Here is a 19,210-nt window from a genome sequence, read left to right on the forward strand (position 1 = left end):
AGTCACTGTGCACAGAAAGGGGTAGTCACTGTGCACAGAAAGGGGAAGTCACTGTGCACAGAAAGGGGAAGTCACTGTGCACAGTCACACTGTCACTGGGCACAGCTACACTGTCACTGGGCAGAGCTAGGATTCACACCAAAGCCAAGACAAATGTTGAAAGTCCCAGGCTAATGGCCTTCCCTGTGTGGTCTCCAGCATTACTGAAACTGTATTATTGTATTATTTCTTGGTAAATGATATGCAACGGCATCCCCAACCAGAGCCAAACTAAACCCACCCCCTGTGATTTAGTGACTTGGGTTCCTAAACTCCTGGCTGGAGTTGCCTGTAAATGGTGATCTTGTAGTTGCGAGTTTGTCCAGTTCTCACAAGTGCATTTTGATTACCTGTAACTGGTGTTTGTTGAAGTACGCAGGGTTGATGATTATTGTTTGTCAAGTGAGACGTGGTCTTAGGACCTTCCAACCTTACCCAAATTCTTCCAGTTGTAGCTGTTAGTGGAGCCCTTGAAAGCAGGTGCTAAGTGCAATGAGGACCAATGTGTCCATGGAGACTGACTGCCTTCCCAGGGTGGAGGTGCCTGCTGATTGGCTTATACTCACTCCTCCCTGCCTTTCCAGTGGAGGCGCCTGCTGATTGGCTTGCACTCACTCCTCCCCTTTCCAGTAGAGGTGCCTGCTGATTGGCTTACACTCACTCCTCCGTTTCCCTTTTTCTTTTGGGGACGCTACAGACCGTTGAAAACTGTGTGTGCATCTTGAGGAACCTCTCCTACCGGCTAGCAGCAGAAACGTCTCAGGGACAGCACATGGGCACAGACGAGCTGGACGGGCTGCTCTGTGGGGAGGCCAACGGCAAGGATGCGGAGAGTTCCGGGTGCTGGGGCAAGAAGAAGAAGAAAAAGAAATCCCAGGACCAGGTGATGCTACCTGCTCGCAGCTGCATGCAATTATCCCCTTCCCTACTACGATATTAAAGCACCACCAGTATATAGAAAGAAACAGGGCTCTGCTTTCACAATGTATGGTGAAATCGCTAGCGTGTCTGCATCATTTTCCTTTCTTCTAGTTCAGGCTGGGTAGAAACTTCCCAAGTAAAGAAAAAGCCATCAACACACTCCAGTGACCCAGTTCCTAGAGTGTGGAGAGAGGCAGGTATGATGCCTGTATGTTGAGTGACAAATACATTGAGTCTTGCCACGAAGGTGATGGAATGCCAAGGACAGGAAGAGGTGGGTAAGTGGGGAAGTTGGCAGAAGAGGCATAATATTCAGTGTATGTTTAACAACAGGTTCAGAAGGCTGGGTTATTATCTTGTTTAACCCCAGGAGGTGGGGATAAGAATCTGGGCTTAACAACTGGATGATGTCAGAATTTTGGTCTTGGGAGCATTTTGGTAAATCCAGAACGCTGTAGCTAGAGAAGGAAGCCTTCTCCACATAGATTGCTCTGTACTGTAGACACCTGTGGATGGTTCCCCTGCTGCACAGTGAAGACCATTAGGCAGCTCTCCTCAGGGTGGTGATGAGGAGAGCAGAGCCTTCAGTCTGTCCCTGGGGTTCCTGGGGTATGAAAGCCCTCACCCCCGATGTTGGGATATTATTTAGCTGTAGAAAGTTTCCCAGCAGGCATAAGGCCCTGGGTCTGGTGCCCAACACCAACTCCAAAAAGCCCTGGGTAGTGAATTCTGTGTATTACTATGAAAATGCTCAACTCCTTTCCTGTTATGTATAAGATGCCTCAGAGAAGGGTAGAAAGGCCTCTTAGAAAACCAAAGGGCCTGTATCTACCACGCAGATCTCCCACTACAGAGGAGCCAACTCATGACATCAGGATCAGTTTAAAGATGGCCCTGGAGTTTTCTGTTTTCTAGACATTTGCATCCACCCTTAAATTTGGCTTTAGTGACCAGGTAGGGAAGCACACTCCTTTAATCCCAACCTTGGGAGGCAGAGTCGAGCTGGTCTCTGTTTGAGGCTAGACTGGTCTACACAGCAAGTTCTAGGCCCACCAAGGCTACATAGTGATATACAGCTTCCAAAAAATTGGCATTTGTGTTTTGAACCTTAGAAGAACCTGTACCATTCTGCAGGTCAGACTGAGTTATAAGATAAAAGTCTCAGCAATGTTTCCTTTTATTTCCTGGATAGGGATAACTCAGAGAAATGTACGCTGCGAAGGTATAGCACATTCTTGCTTTCATGTAATTAAGTGGTTGCTATGGAAACATACCTGAGCTGTCGCCCTGAGGACAGATCTATATGAACGGTGCATGTTTCGCCCTCACCTATAAAAGCTCTTGGCAGCTGACTTTGCTCCCTGTCTGTTGCTGAACCCCAAAGCCCATAGTTCCTGGTGTCCCTTCCTGGAAAAAACTTCCCGAAGTGACAACCATCAGGCTTCTCTCTGTCCCACAGTACAGTTTTGTGATGACAATCTGGCCTCTCAGGGCAATAGAGAAACCTAAAAGAGTAGAAGACAAAATTAATAATTCTTCTTTTGTATAACCTTTGGGGTTTTTTTTTTGAACTTGGCATGTGACTGGAGACCCGGTAACAGTGCACTGATGGGTTCTGCTCCATCGTAGCTGAAGGGTCTTACCACACTGTCCTACTATTGGCTACAGGCCAGGCTGACCTAGGTCTCACTCAGCGTGAGAAAACCCCAGGGCCAAAGCAGCAAAGGCAACTGGGAACCCAACTCCCTGTCCCAGGAGTCCCGGATGCTCTCCTCTCGAAAAGATGAAAAGTCAGGTGTGTGTTCAAATGAGTGACAGGACACGGATCAGACTCCAACAAGATTCTGACCCAGTCTGTACACACACATAGGGTCGACTTTCTGCTGTGATCATCTTTGTTGCATGATCTATTATTGCATCATTATCACTGGAAGAGATCATGTTTGGCTTTGTGCAGATCTCCTTCATTGGTTGTAGATGCTAGATGCTTAGGTTAGTGGGAAGTTTCATCTGTTAAACGCTTTTTGGCATTCCTTCACTACTTCACTGGGAGAATGATTCCTCATAAGCAAATTAAAGCTCAGCTGCACCCTTCCAAAGCAACCCCATGTGAAACTGCTAACTGGTCCCATCTACTCCGTGTCTTCATGTAGTTAGACTGCTCTCACTGTCCCTGGAGTTGGATACATCAGTGGGTCTTCCAGAGGGTAGATAGAAGGCCTGTATGGAACTTACCTCCATATGTGACTTTCACTCCAACACCTGGCACCAGTTATACTGTATGGCCATCAGGGTGTGGCCTCCGGTGCCTCTAGGTCTTGACAGAGTCTTGTTTTAAGTGGGTGTTCACAACCAGGGTTTGTCCACTCTCAATTTTTTTTTTCTTTCTTGAAGAGATTTTATGTTCAAGTGGCTGTGAGATGGTATAGCCCATGGTATTCTCTACATGTTATCACATTGACAGTTGACATCTAGAATTACCTAGAAAGCTAATCTAATACACATGCTACATTATCATCATTTAAGAGCTTAGAGTGTGTGGCTTGGGATGATGATTCAGTCAATGAAGTCCTGAGTTCTCTCTCTAAAATCTGTGTAAAATCAGAAGCTGAGCATGGTAGTGTGTCCTCCCAGTGCTAGGGTTGGGGAGATGGGATCCCTAGACTATATGTTCTTCCTTGTTAGAGAGTGTGCCTTAAGAAAAACACCTGAAGATATCCTCTGGTCTGCATACATACACACACACCCAACACAGACATGCAAACCCACACACATGCACACACACATGTACACATACATACATACATTCTTACATACATCACTTAGAATTGCATGCATGTAGTATAAATGTGTGTCAAAGCACCCTTGCGAATGCTATTTTAGATCATAATGGAAGAAAGGAATACTTTGCCCTCGAGGGATTAGCATAGCATTCTTGAATGCTACCATGGACCCCATCACCCGCCACATTTTCTTGAATCTTCAGGATTTTAGCACTGGGCTTTAGCCTTTTGGAAGCCCACCAACTCATGTGTATGATATTGGCCTGAAAATGAGGATCCGAGCCTAAATAGCATACAATATCTCAAGGCACAAATGTTAATTTTAATACTCATTCAAAAATGTTACATTAGAGATTTGAATTCATTTGACAGTGTTTCTTGTCAGACAAAGCAAATGTTAATTAAGAAAAGAAATCCAAGTGGCTTTCACCTCTGGATTCTGTATTGGCATATGCAACCAACGACAGACAAAATACGCAGGAAAAATGTCTGTTCCAAACATGTTCAGACTCTTGCAGGTAATCCTGAAATAATATAGCACAGCAGCTTAGTACACACAATTTATGCAATGTTATTTACAATAAGTGGTCTAGAGATGATTTAAAAACAAATGGAGAGATGGACAGAGGTCATGTGCAAACACTACACCCTTTTGTGTGGGAAATTGAACACGGATTTTGGTATCTGCTGAGGATCCTGGAATGGATACCCCCAAAACACTATGGGATGATGTATATATATTCATCATGTGAAAATAATATGTAGGCAAAATAGAAACACACTGTAAGAAGAAATATTCATGCATGTACAGCAGCCTCACCTGTGAGAACAGAGTTGACAGTTCACAGGTCCATCATTTTGAATCTTTTCATTCTGCATACATCCATAGCTTTGTCTGACACTTCAGAGTACAGTGATGCTGTTGGTTGGCTGCACACACATAAGTTCTTCTAGTAAGTGTTTCCCACTGGTTCAGACCACCATCCTGTAGATGGCAGGAGCAGATGCTAGATCTCTTTCAGAGTTCTTATCTTTAGGATCCTGAACTTCTCTTCCCAGAACTCTTCTCATCTGCAGTCCATGAGCACAAACAGAAGACAAGCATCCCTGTCCCCTCTGGATGTGTCACTGGTCTCCAGGTGGCCTGTGCATTAGAGCAGAGCCTTATCAAAGTATAGAGCTTTTCCTAGAACAGCCTGGATCCTCTGCAAATTATCCTTCAGCAATGCTTCAGTGAGCAAAAAGGGATGCCCTGGAGTATTAAAGTGGGTCCGGTGGGGGGACCTCTCAGAGAGAAGTATTGTTCACATTGTGTAGCAATGCCTACACAAGGTAGTCATGATAGATCTCTTATTCATTTCATTATTCATAAACTCTCCGCAAAGAATGCAGCCCCTTCGTACTGACTCTCAGGCCACCTCTCTTCTACCTGCCTGGACCCATCTGTGATGGCGAGAAGTGTAGGGAAGACCCACTGTTCTACTGCCAGCCACTTGTCACCTGATACAGCATGGCTTGTCTCCGTCCTGGCAGATAGCCTGGGAAGCAGAAAAGCTCCTGCAGATCCCATCCTGGACTCAACCGTGGTGTGCTGACCCAAGCCTCTACCAGCAGAAATTTCCGCTGATGTGAACTATAGTAAACATCTGTATGGTCAACACTCACCTACCTCCTTAATCACTTCTTTAAAATGTATCCACCAGGAAGCATCTAGAACAGAGGAATGTCTGAAGGCTTTTGACACCCAAACTACTATTTATGTTTTTGCATGTGAATGGCACATGTGAATGTGATTGTGTTCAAATGTAAATATACGTGCTCATGTATGAGTGTGTGTGCACATGCATGTGGAGGCCACAGGTTCCTCAAGCACATGCCTTGTTTATTTTTAGACAGGGTTTCTCACTGCACCGGTAACTTAACCATGTGACCAGATCAATGGCATCAACCAACTCCAGACATCCTTTTGTCATTGCCTATGTGTGGGGATTGCAAGTGGATGCCACTCTACCTGACTTTCTTCAGTGGCTGCTGGGTTTCCAAACTTAAGTTCTCACGTTTGAACAAGCTGACTGAGCCCCCAGTATTTGTCTTAATGTGAGTGATAATTTAAATAGATGAATTTGGTTTTGCATATATAATCACCTAGTGACTCTGTCCTTTATGGCACTATTGGTGACCTCTTCTTTCTAGACAATTTTCTTTTCCTGATTAGCAGCCACAATTTTATTTTGCTGCTTAATACCACTTCCTTTCTGGCCATCTGCTGCTTTCTGTCCCTTCTGCTGTTGGCTCCAGCTTTGTCTCACTCCGCTCTCACCCCACCATATGCTAGGATGTTGTTGACTTGAGAACCACATTCGGCATCCCAGAAGCGGCACAGTGCACATTCCCATGAAGACTGGCTGCACCGTCCCACTGGTCCCACGCATGCCTGAGATTCTTCTTCCTCACTGCTAAGAGCACCTCAGAGGGGCTCAGAGACCGAAACGCATGCCCCATTTAATTTGCTGAGGTATACCTTACTGTTCACTACTCCTGGCCATCAAAAATGGTTTCGTAGCCTATTGGACAAGGTCTAGCATTGAAAACCCTTTGTGCTGGATAATTCTGTTTGGTCTGCCCTGTGTGTTAGTGTTTGTCGGCCTCCCTGGGCTCTACCAGTAGATGCCAGTAACACCTCTTCCACCACATATGACAACCAAAACTTCCAGGTATTGCCCGTTTTCCAGTGAGCAAGACCATCTGAGTCACCAACGAAATAACCAAGTCAACAGAGTTATGAGAAAGGTATTAACACACCAGAGACAGTGCCTCTGCAGAGATCAGACTTCAGGTTTCCCTAGGCTGAGACGGGAAGGAGCAGAAGAACTCAGGATAAACATAGTGCTGCTGTAATCGCAACACAGCGATGTAGAAAATGGTCCAAATGGATCCAGTAAGACTGAGCTGCCCTGGAAACACATCTTCCATCCTGAGGGATGTATGCCCAGCCCCCACAGCTATCCCCAGGGCTGTCCTGCAATGCCTTTGTCCTGATACTTTGTAACAAAAACCCTCCCAGTTGACACAGGTGTCCAGTCTCTTGCCATAGCCTATAAGCTGAGCCTGGATACAATGCAGTGTCTGGAAACCACAGCTGACTGAGCCTGTCAACTCTGCCCAGTCTCAGCTGTGCACTGTGGCTCTGGATAGCGCTTGCAGAAAACCACACAACTGAGCTACTTTCACTTTTGGAACCCCAAGAGACGGCATGAAATAGCCTTTCCCTTCTGGCTTACAGTGAGAGTTTTTAAGTCCCCACTTCCGCCATCTTTCTCCTACCACACCCCCATCCCCAAAAGGTTAGGAGTGATCAAAGAATATACCCCGAAGGCAAAAATCATGATGTGATCATATTCAGACCACACCTGCAACAATGACAGTGGAGGTATGTGGGGTTGGATTCTTACCTTTAGATGCATTTTATCCAGGCTGCAGCCCAATTAAATCAAACCCAGTTTGAGAAAATATCCTACATACTAAAGTACTTTGTCTTCCTGAATTTTACAACCTGTGACTTCCCCAGGAAGGAAAATATGAGGTCGTAAGTCAGACTGCGCCCCATAGCTGCACATTCTCTCCCTTTATTGCGTGGCAGTTCCTGCCTCACTCGTTCTTTTAGTTCGGTGGAGTTCCTTTAGGTGGAGTTTGCCTGTGCAGACATAATATGGTTGTCCCTCATTGGCCAAGAAATCCAGGAACTATAGCTACATTCTGCTGGTAAGACTGGCCTTTGCTGTCTGTGATCCTCAGAAACAATTCACCAAGAAAACATACTTTTGGAGCATAAATTTCCCTGGCTGAGATTAGAGCGAGGTTATGACGCTTGGGACAGAAGAAGCCAGTCTTTTCACACGTCCCCTTTGGTGGCAATCCTTCTACCTGTGTAACAAGTAGTTTTCACTTGTTAGCAAGTCCATGGTATACAGCCTAGAGCACATGAGAATAACAAGGAGGACACTGAGATCTGGTGAGGAAGAGCTGAAATTTTCCTGTAGTTCATATTCAGCGTGAGCTTTGGAATGTAATAAAGAGAATGATCCCGTGAGTCTTCTTAGGACCTGTTTGAAAAGTCCCTTTGTAAACTGTATTGACATTGTCACCTGGCTTTTTTGGTTTTTGATTTTTAGCCCTAAGTTATGCCTTTCTCTTTATATAAAAGACAAATGACTTCTATTTTTAATCCTCAATTTAACTGTAGTAGAAACATTTTAAGTAGAATCCGAACCCAACAAGGCCACCAAAGAGAATTTTGATGGTTTTAACTGCCCCTTGGCAGTTGTGCATACTTGGGGGTACAGGATGCTATTCCAGTCCATGTGAACAGTTACAGTAATCGCATCAGCACAGGTGACACACTCATCTCCTAAAGCTTGTGTCGTTTCCTTGTGCAGGAAGCATCCAGACTCCTCTCTGCTAGTTATGTTTAAAGCATTTTAATACATTTGTTTTCTTCTTTTCTTGAAATAGTTTTTGGACAAGGTAGTCATACTCACTGTGTAGCTGAGGCTGGGCTGCAACCTCTTAGCCTCCTTTCTTCAGCTCCTAAGTGGAAATTACAGGCATGTGCCACCATGTGTCAGCATCCCATGCACAACCAGGCCAGTATCCCAAGCACAACCATGCCATCATCCCATGCACAACCAGGCCAGCATCCCATGCACAACCAGGCCAGCATCCCATGCACAACCAGGCCAGCACCCCATGTACCACCATGCCAGCCACCAGGTCAGCATCCCATGCACCGCCATGCCTGATGCTTTCGTATTCCAGCTTGACATATTCCTGCTTGCTTGGTTTTGTTTATTCTACTTTTATTATTATCCTTTATATGCCAAGATCTTGATGATATACCTGAAAGTGCTCGGGAAGCATAAGCAGTACCCCACACAATGTAAACACAAGAAATTCTGAATAGAACTCCACTCGTTCAGGAATTAAAGCCAAGAGTTAACAAATGGGACCTTGTAAAACTAAAAACTTGTATACAACAAAGGACATACTCTACCAGGTGAAGAGAAAACCCACAGAATAGGAGGAAATTCTCTAAACTCTGCATTTGATAGGGGATTAATAACCTGAATCAACAAATAAAAAAAACAGAATCAAGGAAACAAATGAACAGATTTTAAAATTTGGGCTATAAATCTGAACAGAGAATTTACAAAAGAAGAACTAAAAATGGGTAATAAATTTCTTTAAAAGTGTTCAGCATCCTTAGCAACTACTTTGGGATTTCATCTTATTCCAATCGGAATGGCTAGTTTCAAGAAAACAACAATTTGCCAGGCGGTGGTGGCACACGCCTTTAATCCCAGCACTCGGGAGGCAGAGGCAGGCGGATCTTTGCGAGTTCGAGACCAGCCTGGTCTACAAGAGCTAGTTCCAGGACAGGCTCCAAAACCACAGAGAAACCCTGTCTCGAAAAAAACCAAAAAAAAGAAAAGAAAAGAAAACAACAATTAGAAGGAGGAAGAAAAATGATGTACATGCAGTACTAATATCTGGGAGGGTTTTCAGTACTACTGTATATCACCATGTGATCTATTTTTAGCTTTATGAGAATTCTCCAAACTGATTTTCATAATGGCTGGTCCAGTTTGAAATCAAAACAATAAATGGTAATCTCCTTTCCTCCACATACCTGTCAGTGTTTGCCGTTCATATGTAGAGAGATGAACATACACTCCATCCCTGAAGACAGCACACACCTTTGACATAGGACTTGCAGAAGTCCGTGGAACTGGCACAAAGTCTGGGGACTGACTCTCATAGTATCTAAAGGTGCCACGAAGCTGCCAAAGGAGAAAAACCAATCCGTAGTCCTAGACCACTGCAAAGTGAACCTCAGCAATGGATTGAAGCACGACAATGAGCAACATGGCGAGATCTCCACAAGGGTACAGTAGTGGCACCTACATCTTGAAAGTAACCAACAACTGTCTAATTATGGTTGTAAGTCCTGTAAGCTCTGGTTCTGTAAACCCTGCAGCTACCCTTGGCTGGTGAGGTGATGAGCCCTGGAGGAGAGCCTACTGCTATCTAATTAGTTTAATTTCTAACTTCATTCTAAACACTCAACCTTATGCCCAGAGATAAACATAGATCTCACCCATTATCAATGAAGGAAGGTCTTTTTTTCCCCCAGCAGATAGAAACCATTGCAGAAACCCACAACTTGTCAAAATCCAGAGAACAAGTGATTGGAATACCCAGCTATGGTGGATACATCCACAGTGCACTTCTGCACCTGAGGCTCAAGGAGTACTTTAGAAAACTGGGCAGAAAGACTGTCAGAACCAGAAGACTAGACCATCTGCTGGGAGACAATGTCAGCTGTGTACTTCAGGGATGCTGTACCTGTGAAATCCCAAAACCAGAGTCACCTAAACAAAACCAGCACCGGTGGACATGCCAACATGGATGGAAGGAGTTTCACAAGGCCTCACCCCTAAATGAAGGGCTCCAGGCGGTTCATGGCTGTTGAGAACGGGAGACTCAGTCTTCTGGAAGGTCAAACCCCCGATTAGATTTAATTCCAAGCAGTCAGCTGCAAACACATATACAAATGAGCAATGCTAAATAGACTCAGCAGGATGCATTCTTTCATATATACTCAACAATAATAATTGAAGAAGGAAAAGATCATGAATTTGAGAGGGAATCCTGGGGACACGGAGGAGTTGGAGAGGGAGAAGATGTAGAAATAATGTAAATACAGCACTCATGTGTGAAATTCTAAAGGAAATAACAACGGTTGCTACATATAGAATAGTTTCACCTGCATCTGTTAAATCCACACCAACACTGACCTGCACCTTCTTGGTGTTGATTAGCCAGCTAAACAAGGTCGCATATATTGACACAGTTCTTAAAGAATGCTCCCAACTGTTTCTAATGGAAAATTGATGCTTTCCCTTTGATTAACTCAATAAAAGTTTGGAGAAAGTGCCCAGATAAAGGTCCGTTACATTGACTGGCTTTGAAATGCTTCTTTTTCTTCAGTATTAACATGTGTGGGTTTCATCAACTTTCTGAAATCGCAGTGATTCCCCCTTTGAACTCCAGCCCCTGGTCACCATCAAAGATTATCCACGTGCATGCCAGTTGTTCTTTTATTCCCTTGGATTTCCTCTGAAGCTGTTAAGACGTGATTATAGTAAAAGGTATTGAAGGCTTGCAGAGAAGACATGTCAGAGCAGAAGAAAGGTGTCTAGTGATCTAATCATTTACCCTGCTTTACAGAGCAGGAGCTGGGAGAAGGGGAAAGGGATGAATCCCAACCAAAGTGAATGTGACTGTCGCCCCCATGCACCTCAGCTGCCACACTCCATAGCAAGCATCCCAACACACACTCCTTCCGTGTGTGGGGTGTGTGTGTGTGTGTGTGTGTGTGTGTGTGTGTGTGTGTGTGTGTGTGTGTCCTGACAGAGGTAAATCTCGACGGGGCTTATCTGAAATTTTATATTCTAATTTCTGTGAATATTATTAGACTTTTAGAACCTGAAATGTTCTAAGAGATAACAGACTAGAAAATGAAACAAACAGAAAAACCAATGAAATCTTTGTCCATCTCTTGTACTAGAAGATAGACTCTCTCTGCCAGTCTGGACTCTTGAGAAGCCTGTGTTATTCCTGCTTGGCGTTGAAGTAGGCAAAGTTACAGAACAACTGCTCTTTCTCCGGTGCTGTCTTTCTCTTCTAGCAACAAGCTAGTTTCGAATAACAAGCCAGGAGCAGTGTAGCAGGGCTGGGTTACTTTCCTCCTAATATTTAAAAGGCATAAACCTCTCCTATGAGTGGCTGTTCGCAGACGTGGGGCTTCTTGGAGCAGTCAAGATGAGACTGATGAAAAGAAAAGACGCCTCGTACACTGAGTGCCCTGATCACAGAGTTGAAATTGCATGTCAAGCTAATTAGGAATGACCTTTTATGACTTAGCCACTGTCCATCTGTGGGATGGCATTCATTGCCAGGCCACAGCCTTGACTTAAAGCAAGATACAGCATAATTGAGAGAAACAAGACAGGAGTGCTTTATCTTTACCTCAGAAAATAATGAAATTCTTGAAACTAGTATGGCAGTTAAGTAACAAAGTCTCTCTCACGTCTCCATTTTTATGTAACAAGGATACTAGGCAAGCCAGGATCTTCCCCTGATGAAAATTTAAACACTGCATGTACTTATCCTGATTCTGAAATATAGTAATATTTTCATGTTGGCTCACCTGTAGACATATCTACAGATATATCTATGTACATAAAATGTATGCAAGAACACTAAATACATATATCAACTGTGTTTACTTTGATGTAGTTATTAAGGTATATAATAAGTCAAATAGCTTAGCATCGCTACTCTAAACCTGAAAGAATTTGCTTTGTGTATAAGTTATCTCAGGATTAAACGTAATATTTGTGTGTGTGTATTTGTGTGTGTGTGTGTGTATATATATATATATGTACATAGATATAGATATATAATTTGACCTGTGTTCCCTGGCTTTGGTTTTCACAGAAGATAAGATTTATGTGATCAAAGATGAATATAATTATTTTAATGTTGTTACTTTAAAAAAAAGTGTGATACAAGATTATGCTGGGTGGTGGTGTGGTGGCACACGCCTTTAATCCCAGCACTCGGGAGGTAGAGGCAAGCAGATCTCCGTGGGTTCAATGCCAGTCTGGTCTCCAAAACTAGTTCCAGGACAGGGTCTGAAGCTACACAGAGAAACACTAAATCAAGAAAACAATATACGATTTGATATGCAAAAAATTGAATCGAATCATTTTATTAAAGCTTTCACTATTATTATTATTATTATTATTATTATTATTATTATTATTATTATAGGCTTTTCTAATGCATTTGCTTAGGATAAAACATTAACCCCTACACCTTTACTTCATTCATTTAACTTTTATTATTACCATTTGTCCAAGATGCCACAGTCCTCATGGCTGCCATTTTTAATGGTGAACTAGTATATCTTTGTGAATATCAGCCATACTTTTTAAGCTATATGCAGCTAGGTTTTTGGTTACAAATTGTCTTATTATTTATTATATTCAGCAGAAAGTAAATTTAACTATCAGGATGGCAGTAAGATCTATCTAAATTTGCCCACCTGGTATGGTGGTGTGTGCCTTTAATCTGGGAAGGCAAAGGAGGGCAGATCTCTATGAGTTCAAGGCCAGCCTGGTCTACATAATGAGCTTCAGTACAGCCAAAACTACATTTGCATAGTTCATGTGAATGTATATACCAAATATAACAATTTGCTCTCCATTGTATATTTTTATGTGTTTGTTAGAAACAGTGACGGTAACCTACATCAAGCTTAAGACTTATAGAAACTTACCAGGGTTGTGCAAAAGTTATCACACTTATGCAAAATAAGTGAAAGGTGTTGGGCTGGTAGCTTGTCACTTCTGTGCATTATCTGCTATGTGCCAATGATAAAATATGTGACCTTGATCTTGCCATTCTTGCACACCAGAATTATGCATTTCTGTCTCCTTCCTTGACCTAGCAATTGTGTTGGAGTATTTCAAAGAGCGAACCCCCTTCAAATGCTAGGCACAGTCCCTTCTGATAATAGGCCAACCCCCATCCTTCCTTGATCAAAATTTCTGTATCAAGAATAGTTGTCCGGTTTTCGGTGTTTCTTCAACTGCTGACCCTCTCTGCTTCATTGGTTTGGACAGAATGCTCTAATGCCTGCTTTTGTGTTTACCTATGATTTGTGTAGGAGGCGGTATCATAGAGCATAAAGATGTTAAAGATATTTACTCTCTCGTTTTTCTTTCCCCAGTGGGATGGAGTAGGACCTCTTCCAGACTGTGCAGAACCACCCAAAGGGATCCAGATGCTGTGGCACCCATCCATAGTCAAACCCTACCTCACACTGCTCTCTGAGTGCTCAAACCCAGACACGCTGGAAGGGGCAGCAGGCGCCCTGCAGAACTTGGCTGCAGGGAGCTGGAAGGTACGGCTAGTTCATTACCATACAAAAACAATCCGCAATTACGAGCAAGTTTTAAAAATGGTACAATATAGGTTTGAAAAAATGTAATTCTAATAAATATTTTTAAGACATTAGAGAAAACCAATTCTATTGAGCTGCTGGACTTAGAATGCCCTTAAAATTTTTTTAGGTATTCGAGTGTCCTTGAAGACCATTGTAAATGTAGAGAAACAGACATGAGAAAAGCCATTAAAAACATTCTAAAATGCTTATCATTTTCCATGGATAGCTAACCTGCGTATCTTTTAGGAATTATTACGATATGTTGATATTTCAAAGCAGTATCATTGACCATCAAGGGAGATGAATCTAAACACCTTTCCTAAAGCACCATGTGAACATGTAGACAGTGTAGTGCCAATTCCTGGCCCTTAAAGCTAAGAAAAGTACAGAGTTAAAGAAAGGAGACAGCAAATGCATGACTGTAATGACCAGAAAGAGACCCCTTTTCCTCCAAGGTGTTGCAAACCATGCCCCTGACTGATTTTCATAAGAAATCATCATCCCTTCATTTGGGGTAGAAAGGATTCTCCTTATTAAAGAAGCCATGTACCAGCCTGAGGATGTATGGGAGAAAGGCCAGGAAAAGAGATAAAAAATTTTGAGTTTTCCCATCATGTTCCATTCATTTAATATCAGTGCCTGAGTTTGGGATGTTCATCATTGCTTTAATTCCTTTGATATCCGTTCTCTTCAAAACATATTCCTGTTGACATGCAGAAAAGTAATGTTCAGAATCACATGCTGGAGATGCACAGGACCCAATGCAGCTGCACACTCCTCTTCAGACCTTCTGAAGTCTGCCTTTCTCCTCTCACCTCATCCCTACTTTCCATAGATGGAGCCTGAGCTTTTGTGTTTCCTTTTATCTCCCCCCCCCCCCGCCTCATCCTAGCTCTCTGGGCCCAGATCTAATGAGTTCTCTTGATGCTACTCATGGTGGGTAAGCTCACCTCTTCTCTCAAAGACCTTAGGGTTTACCAGGCGGTGGTGGCGCACGCCTTTCATCCAGCACCCAGGAGGCAAAGGCAGGCAGACCTCTGTGAGTTTGAGACCAACCTGGTCTACAAAGCAAATTCCAGGATAGGCTCCAAAGCTACGCGAGAAGCCCTGTCTCGAGAAACAAACAAACAAAGGACTGATCGGTTCACTCCCACCCATAAGGCACCTCCAGTGCTTAAAGAATTCGGGTTGGGCTGGATCACAGGTGAAGCTGTCTCTAATTTTCAAACAGAGTGTGGGAGAGACGTTTTAGAAGAAGAGTCCCGCTCTTCAGAAGGCCAGCACACCTGTGGCTAGGAAAGAGGTAACAATGGAAGCCACGCCTTTGAGCTAGCCAAGCAGGCCTTGCATCTATCTAAACTTTCATGCATATGCTCAGAAGCTTTGGTTTGTATCATAGTTCAAACCTAGGCTGGCCCCATCTTTTCTGAGCAAATTATAGCTCTCTTGTGTGTCACATGACTTCTTGAACAGAGGCCATGTGACTGCCACACTCTGCAGCATGCAGAACCATCAGAACACTGGGTGCAGAAATGGTAGAAGATGTAGCAGATTAAACAGTTGTCTCTCTGTGAGATCAAGTGCACACCATGCGCACAGGTCCCCTCCAGCTTCCCTTCCTCAACGCACCTACTACATCAGCATACTTGGGTGAGCCTGACCTGAGGCATGAAGATTTACATGATAGCAAATCACATATTTTATTTTAAGATACAATTTTAAATAAATTATTATATTTGTCAGTATACTTTTCTGTTTTTTATCATTTTTTTTATGTTCCTTAAGAAATTCGTATGCCCTTAAGACAATTTAAAAGTGAAGAAGTGTCTTGGACACTACAAGATTTTGAATGCAAAGATCTTAACTTAAATTCTGTATTTCATGTGTTCTGAAAGTTAAGGGGAGTTATGTAGATGACCTAAATCAAAGCTCTGGAGTCTTGAAAGTAGTGTGTGAAATTAAAATTGCATAGAATAAAATTAATGGCAGACTCCATAATGCAAAAGGGTAAAAAAAAAAGTCAAATAACTTGAAGACAGTATAAGAAACTATAGAAAATGAAACACACAGAGAAGAAAAACAATGTAGGTATAGTTGTACTCAGTTTCCCACATAAGAGGGCAAGGAAGAGAGCAGGGAATAGCTAAATAAAGTGAGTACCTTTTATATTTAATGAAACCACACATTTATATATCTAGAAAGTTAGGAAAGTCTAAGCACACACACAAAATGAAGGGAACTATACAAAGAACATTGTAATCAAATTGCTCTAAGCTGGTAATAAAGAGAAAATGTTAAATGTATTCAAAGGAAAGAAAATTGTACGCAAAGTGCCGCACTGTGCCTAACCCAGCATGCAATCAATGTCACTCGTCTTCCGTTCATTCAGGATGTAAGGCCTTGCTGAACACCGACTGCTCTCTAGGAGGGGGTGTGACTGTGAGGCCCTGAACCACTGAAGCCATGAGCACTTTTCTCTTCGTGCTCTACTGACTGCCCTATGCTTGGAGTAACTGAAGCTCTCAAACACTAGCACTGAGCCCCAGCAGCATCTAGCCACACAGCTCCATACACTGCTCTCAGTGTTGACTCCTAGGTATCAGTAAGACGTTTAGAGCATACATCCCTCCCCAGGCCATCCTTAGGGGGTCACAGTTCAGGACTCCTCATTTGATTTTGAGTATTTGATTCTGATAGCAACATGCTCTGTTATTTTCATCTCATTCTCTCTCATGTGTGCGTGTATGTATGTGTGTATGTGTGTGTGTGATAGAGAAAGAGAGAGCCTGTCATAGCATATATGTGGAGATCGGAAAACCACTTGCAAGAGTTCATTCTCTTCTTTTACCATGTGGGTCCCAGAGATTGAATTTGGGTCCTCAGCACTAGCACAGGTGCTTTTTCTCTTTGACCTTCTCAGCAGCCTATGGCATGCCTTTACACATTGAATCATCTCAGCAGCCCATGGTGTGCTTTCTTTGTGAAACTGATAGAGAGGATTCACAGGAGAATGACTGTTTCACTCTCCTAGGCTCGGCAATGCCCAGTAGTGCAACCTAGATCAACAGCATTTGCCTGAAACGTGGGCTATTTTGTGTAACTTACAAGTCTGTGTCTTGGGATAACCAGGATAGTTTGCAGAGTTAATGAGACATGCTTGAGTCCTTAATTAGAAGGAGAAAATGATAGGGTTTTTAAATGTTTGCTATTTTTATGTTTTCAAATTCTTTCCTACTTTGGATCACATAATGCAAGGAATGAAAGATGTGTGACATCACCCCGGGACTTCAGGCAATCACATCGTGCTCCTCTCAGCCCTTGGACCTGCACATTAGTGCAGCACAGTTCTCACTGCTGTGTGTCTGTCCCCACATGTCCAGAGGACATTTGTTTACCAAATTTTCTGTTACTAAAGTGAAGGTTAGTAAACAGGAGAGAGAAGCGCTTAAGAGAGATGAACTCGCCCTCACAGAAAGCTGGATAAAGGACTATGACCACTGAACTTTTCATGTCTATATTCAATCGTGAACATGAATTAGAAAATGCAAAGTCTTAAACTTGCAACAAGGAGATGCACCATAGTGTCAATATCCCAATGGCAAAGGGAAAAGGTAGACAAGAAAGCCAAGTGCCAGAAACCATTCCAAGACTCTGTTCCTTAGCTTCTACTGAGTGATTGTCATAACGGTGTGCCACTGTCATCAGGATGTCTAGTTGTTGTTGGCTGTTGCAAAGGTAGAATTTTAGAAAGATTCCTGTCCCAGTTGTACAAAGTAGAATATTGGTTCCTAGTGTCAGTCTTACTGCAAACACTTCTTCTCTAACAATTCTAGACAAAGGTGTCAGTCCTCTGCCGCAGCTGAAGGCCTCCAAGTAATGTTGCTTTGCATTTACAAATGCGCACATGTACAGAGATCTTATTCATTGGATCCACATGTGTGTGCGGGAATCAGGCACATTCCTACCGCCTACTAGACACTTCATTCACTCTATAGGGGAAAGGAGATAGAGGGTTCTTAGAGGAGATTAAAGAAGAATATTGTTACACCAAACAATGATATATCATTATAATCAAAGAGATTAAGAAAGTCTAATATAAAAACTGAACAGAAAAACTCTTACTTGACAGAGACAGTCTCAGGTCAAGGGAGATGGCTGTCTCTTGCTGGACAAGCCTAAGACCCTGAGTTCAAATTTCTAGAATCCACATAAAAAGCCACTGCAGTGCCAAGTGCTGGGAGATGGAGACAGGAAGATCCACGGGGCTTGCTTTCCAGCCGGTCTAGCCATACAGATGAGCCCTAGATACAGTGAAAATCTCTGTCCCAAAAACTAAGGTGGAGAGTGACTGAGAAGACACATGATGTTGACTCCTGGCCTCTGCATGCACCTTCACACAAGCATGTAACCATGTACATACATACATCACACTCACAGATGCAGAGATGGCTTTTAAAAAGCATAAATAACCAAGGCTATGGCAGGGCTTTCACACAGCACTGCCCTCAGCAAGCGAGCCCTCTAAGAATGTGTTTTTATAGCGACTGTCAAATTTTAGTAGCATTTCTTAGTAGTCCTTAACTTTTTATGACCCAACCAAACAGAAATGAGGAGGTAAAGCTGGAGAATTTTGCATGGAGAGAGCTCTTTATGGACCTCCTTGTCTGACACAATAACTTCCGTTTATGGGAAGAGTATGATCACTCTTTGGCGATGACAAATCGACTAGCAAACTAGATCTTCCTAATGGCCCTTATCACTCCCTAAACTTTAATGTGTTCATTGTGTGGTTCATGAACATTGGACGAAGATAACGAAATTATGGCAGAAACTAAGTGAAGAATGTCTCTCGGAACCAGCATGGACGTTAGTTGCACAGACAGTGAATCTGTGTGTAGCTGAGTATTAAAATGAGTGATCCGGTAGTTTGAAGATTTCCGAAGAGTGAGTGAAACTCTCTCAACTCCCGTCTGTAGATTCTTCCTGTTGTAATTGAGGCTTACGAAAACCCAGGCTTTGAAATGTAGAACTGGATGTGTGATGACGATGAAGGTAAACATGTAGATGGCCTCAGTCTATTTCTGCTAAAATATGCATATTCTCTAGGAATATTATCAGGCTGTTTATAGTTTAAAATAAAGTAGAATAAAAGTCACATAGATACGATCACATATTTTCTGAAGTGACAAGATAACAATGTAAAATTAAGGAGAAAGAAATAGAATCATTGGCCATACGACCCAAGTGAAATTTTTTAGTTGTAAGATCACTCGGAAGTTTGATACTTATCCTTAGAGAAAGGAATGGCGACCTTGAGAGGGTCAGTGAGTTTAGCTTAGTCTAGCAGTTTCTGTGTTAGAGAACCAGAGCAGATTAGCAGACTGCCACAAAAAAA

The 19,210-nt window shown here is 42.8% G+C and overlaps 1 protein-coding gene across 3 annotated transcripts in view; it reads left to right on the forward strand.

The window, feature by feature from the left end:
- Window positions 1–19,210, forward strand: part of Ctnnd2 (catenin delta 2) — a 755,848-nt gene that overhangs the window by 645,324 nt on the left and 91,314 nt on the right. For all 3 annotated transcript variants that reach the window (XM_005356666.3, XM_026783687.1, XM_026783688.1), the window contains 2 exons: window positions 737–922; window positions 13,600–13,773. In XM_005356666.3, coding sequence (XP_005356723.1) covers window positions 737–922; window positions 13,600–13,773 — 360 coding nt within the window. The remainder of the gene's footprint in view (window positions 1–736; window positions 923–13,599; window positions 13,774–19,210) is intronic.

The sequence above is a fragment of the Microtus ochrogaster genome, chromosome 19 (genome assembly GCF_000317375.1).
Source record: "Microtus ochrogaster isolate Prairie Vole_2 chromosome 19, MicOch1.0, whole genome shotgun sequence".
NCBI lineage: Eukaryota > Metazoa > Chordata > Mammalia > Rodentia > Cricetidae > Microtus > Microtus ochrogaster.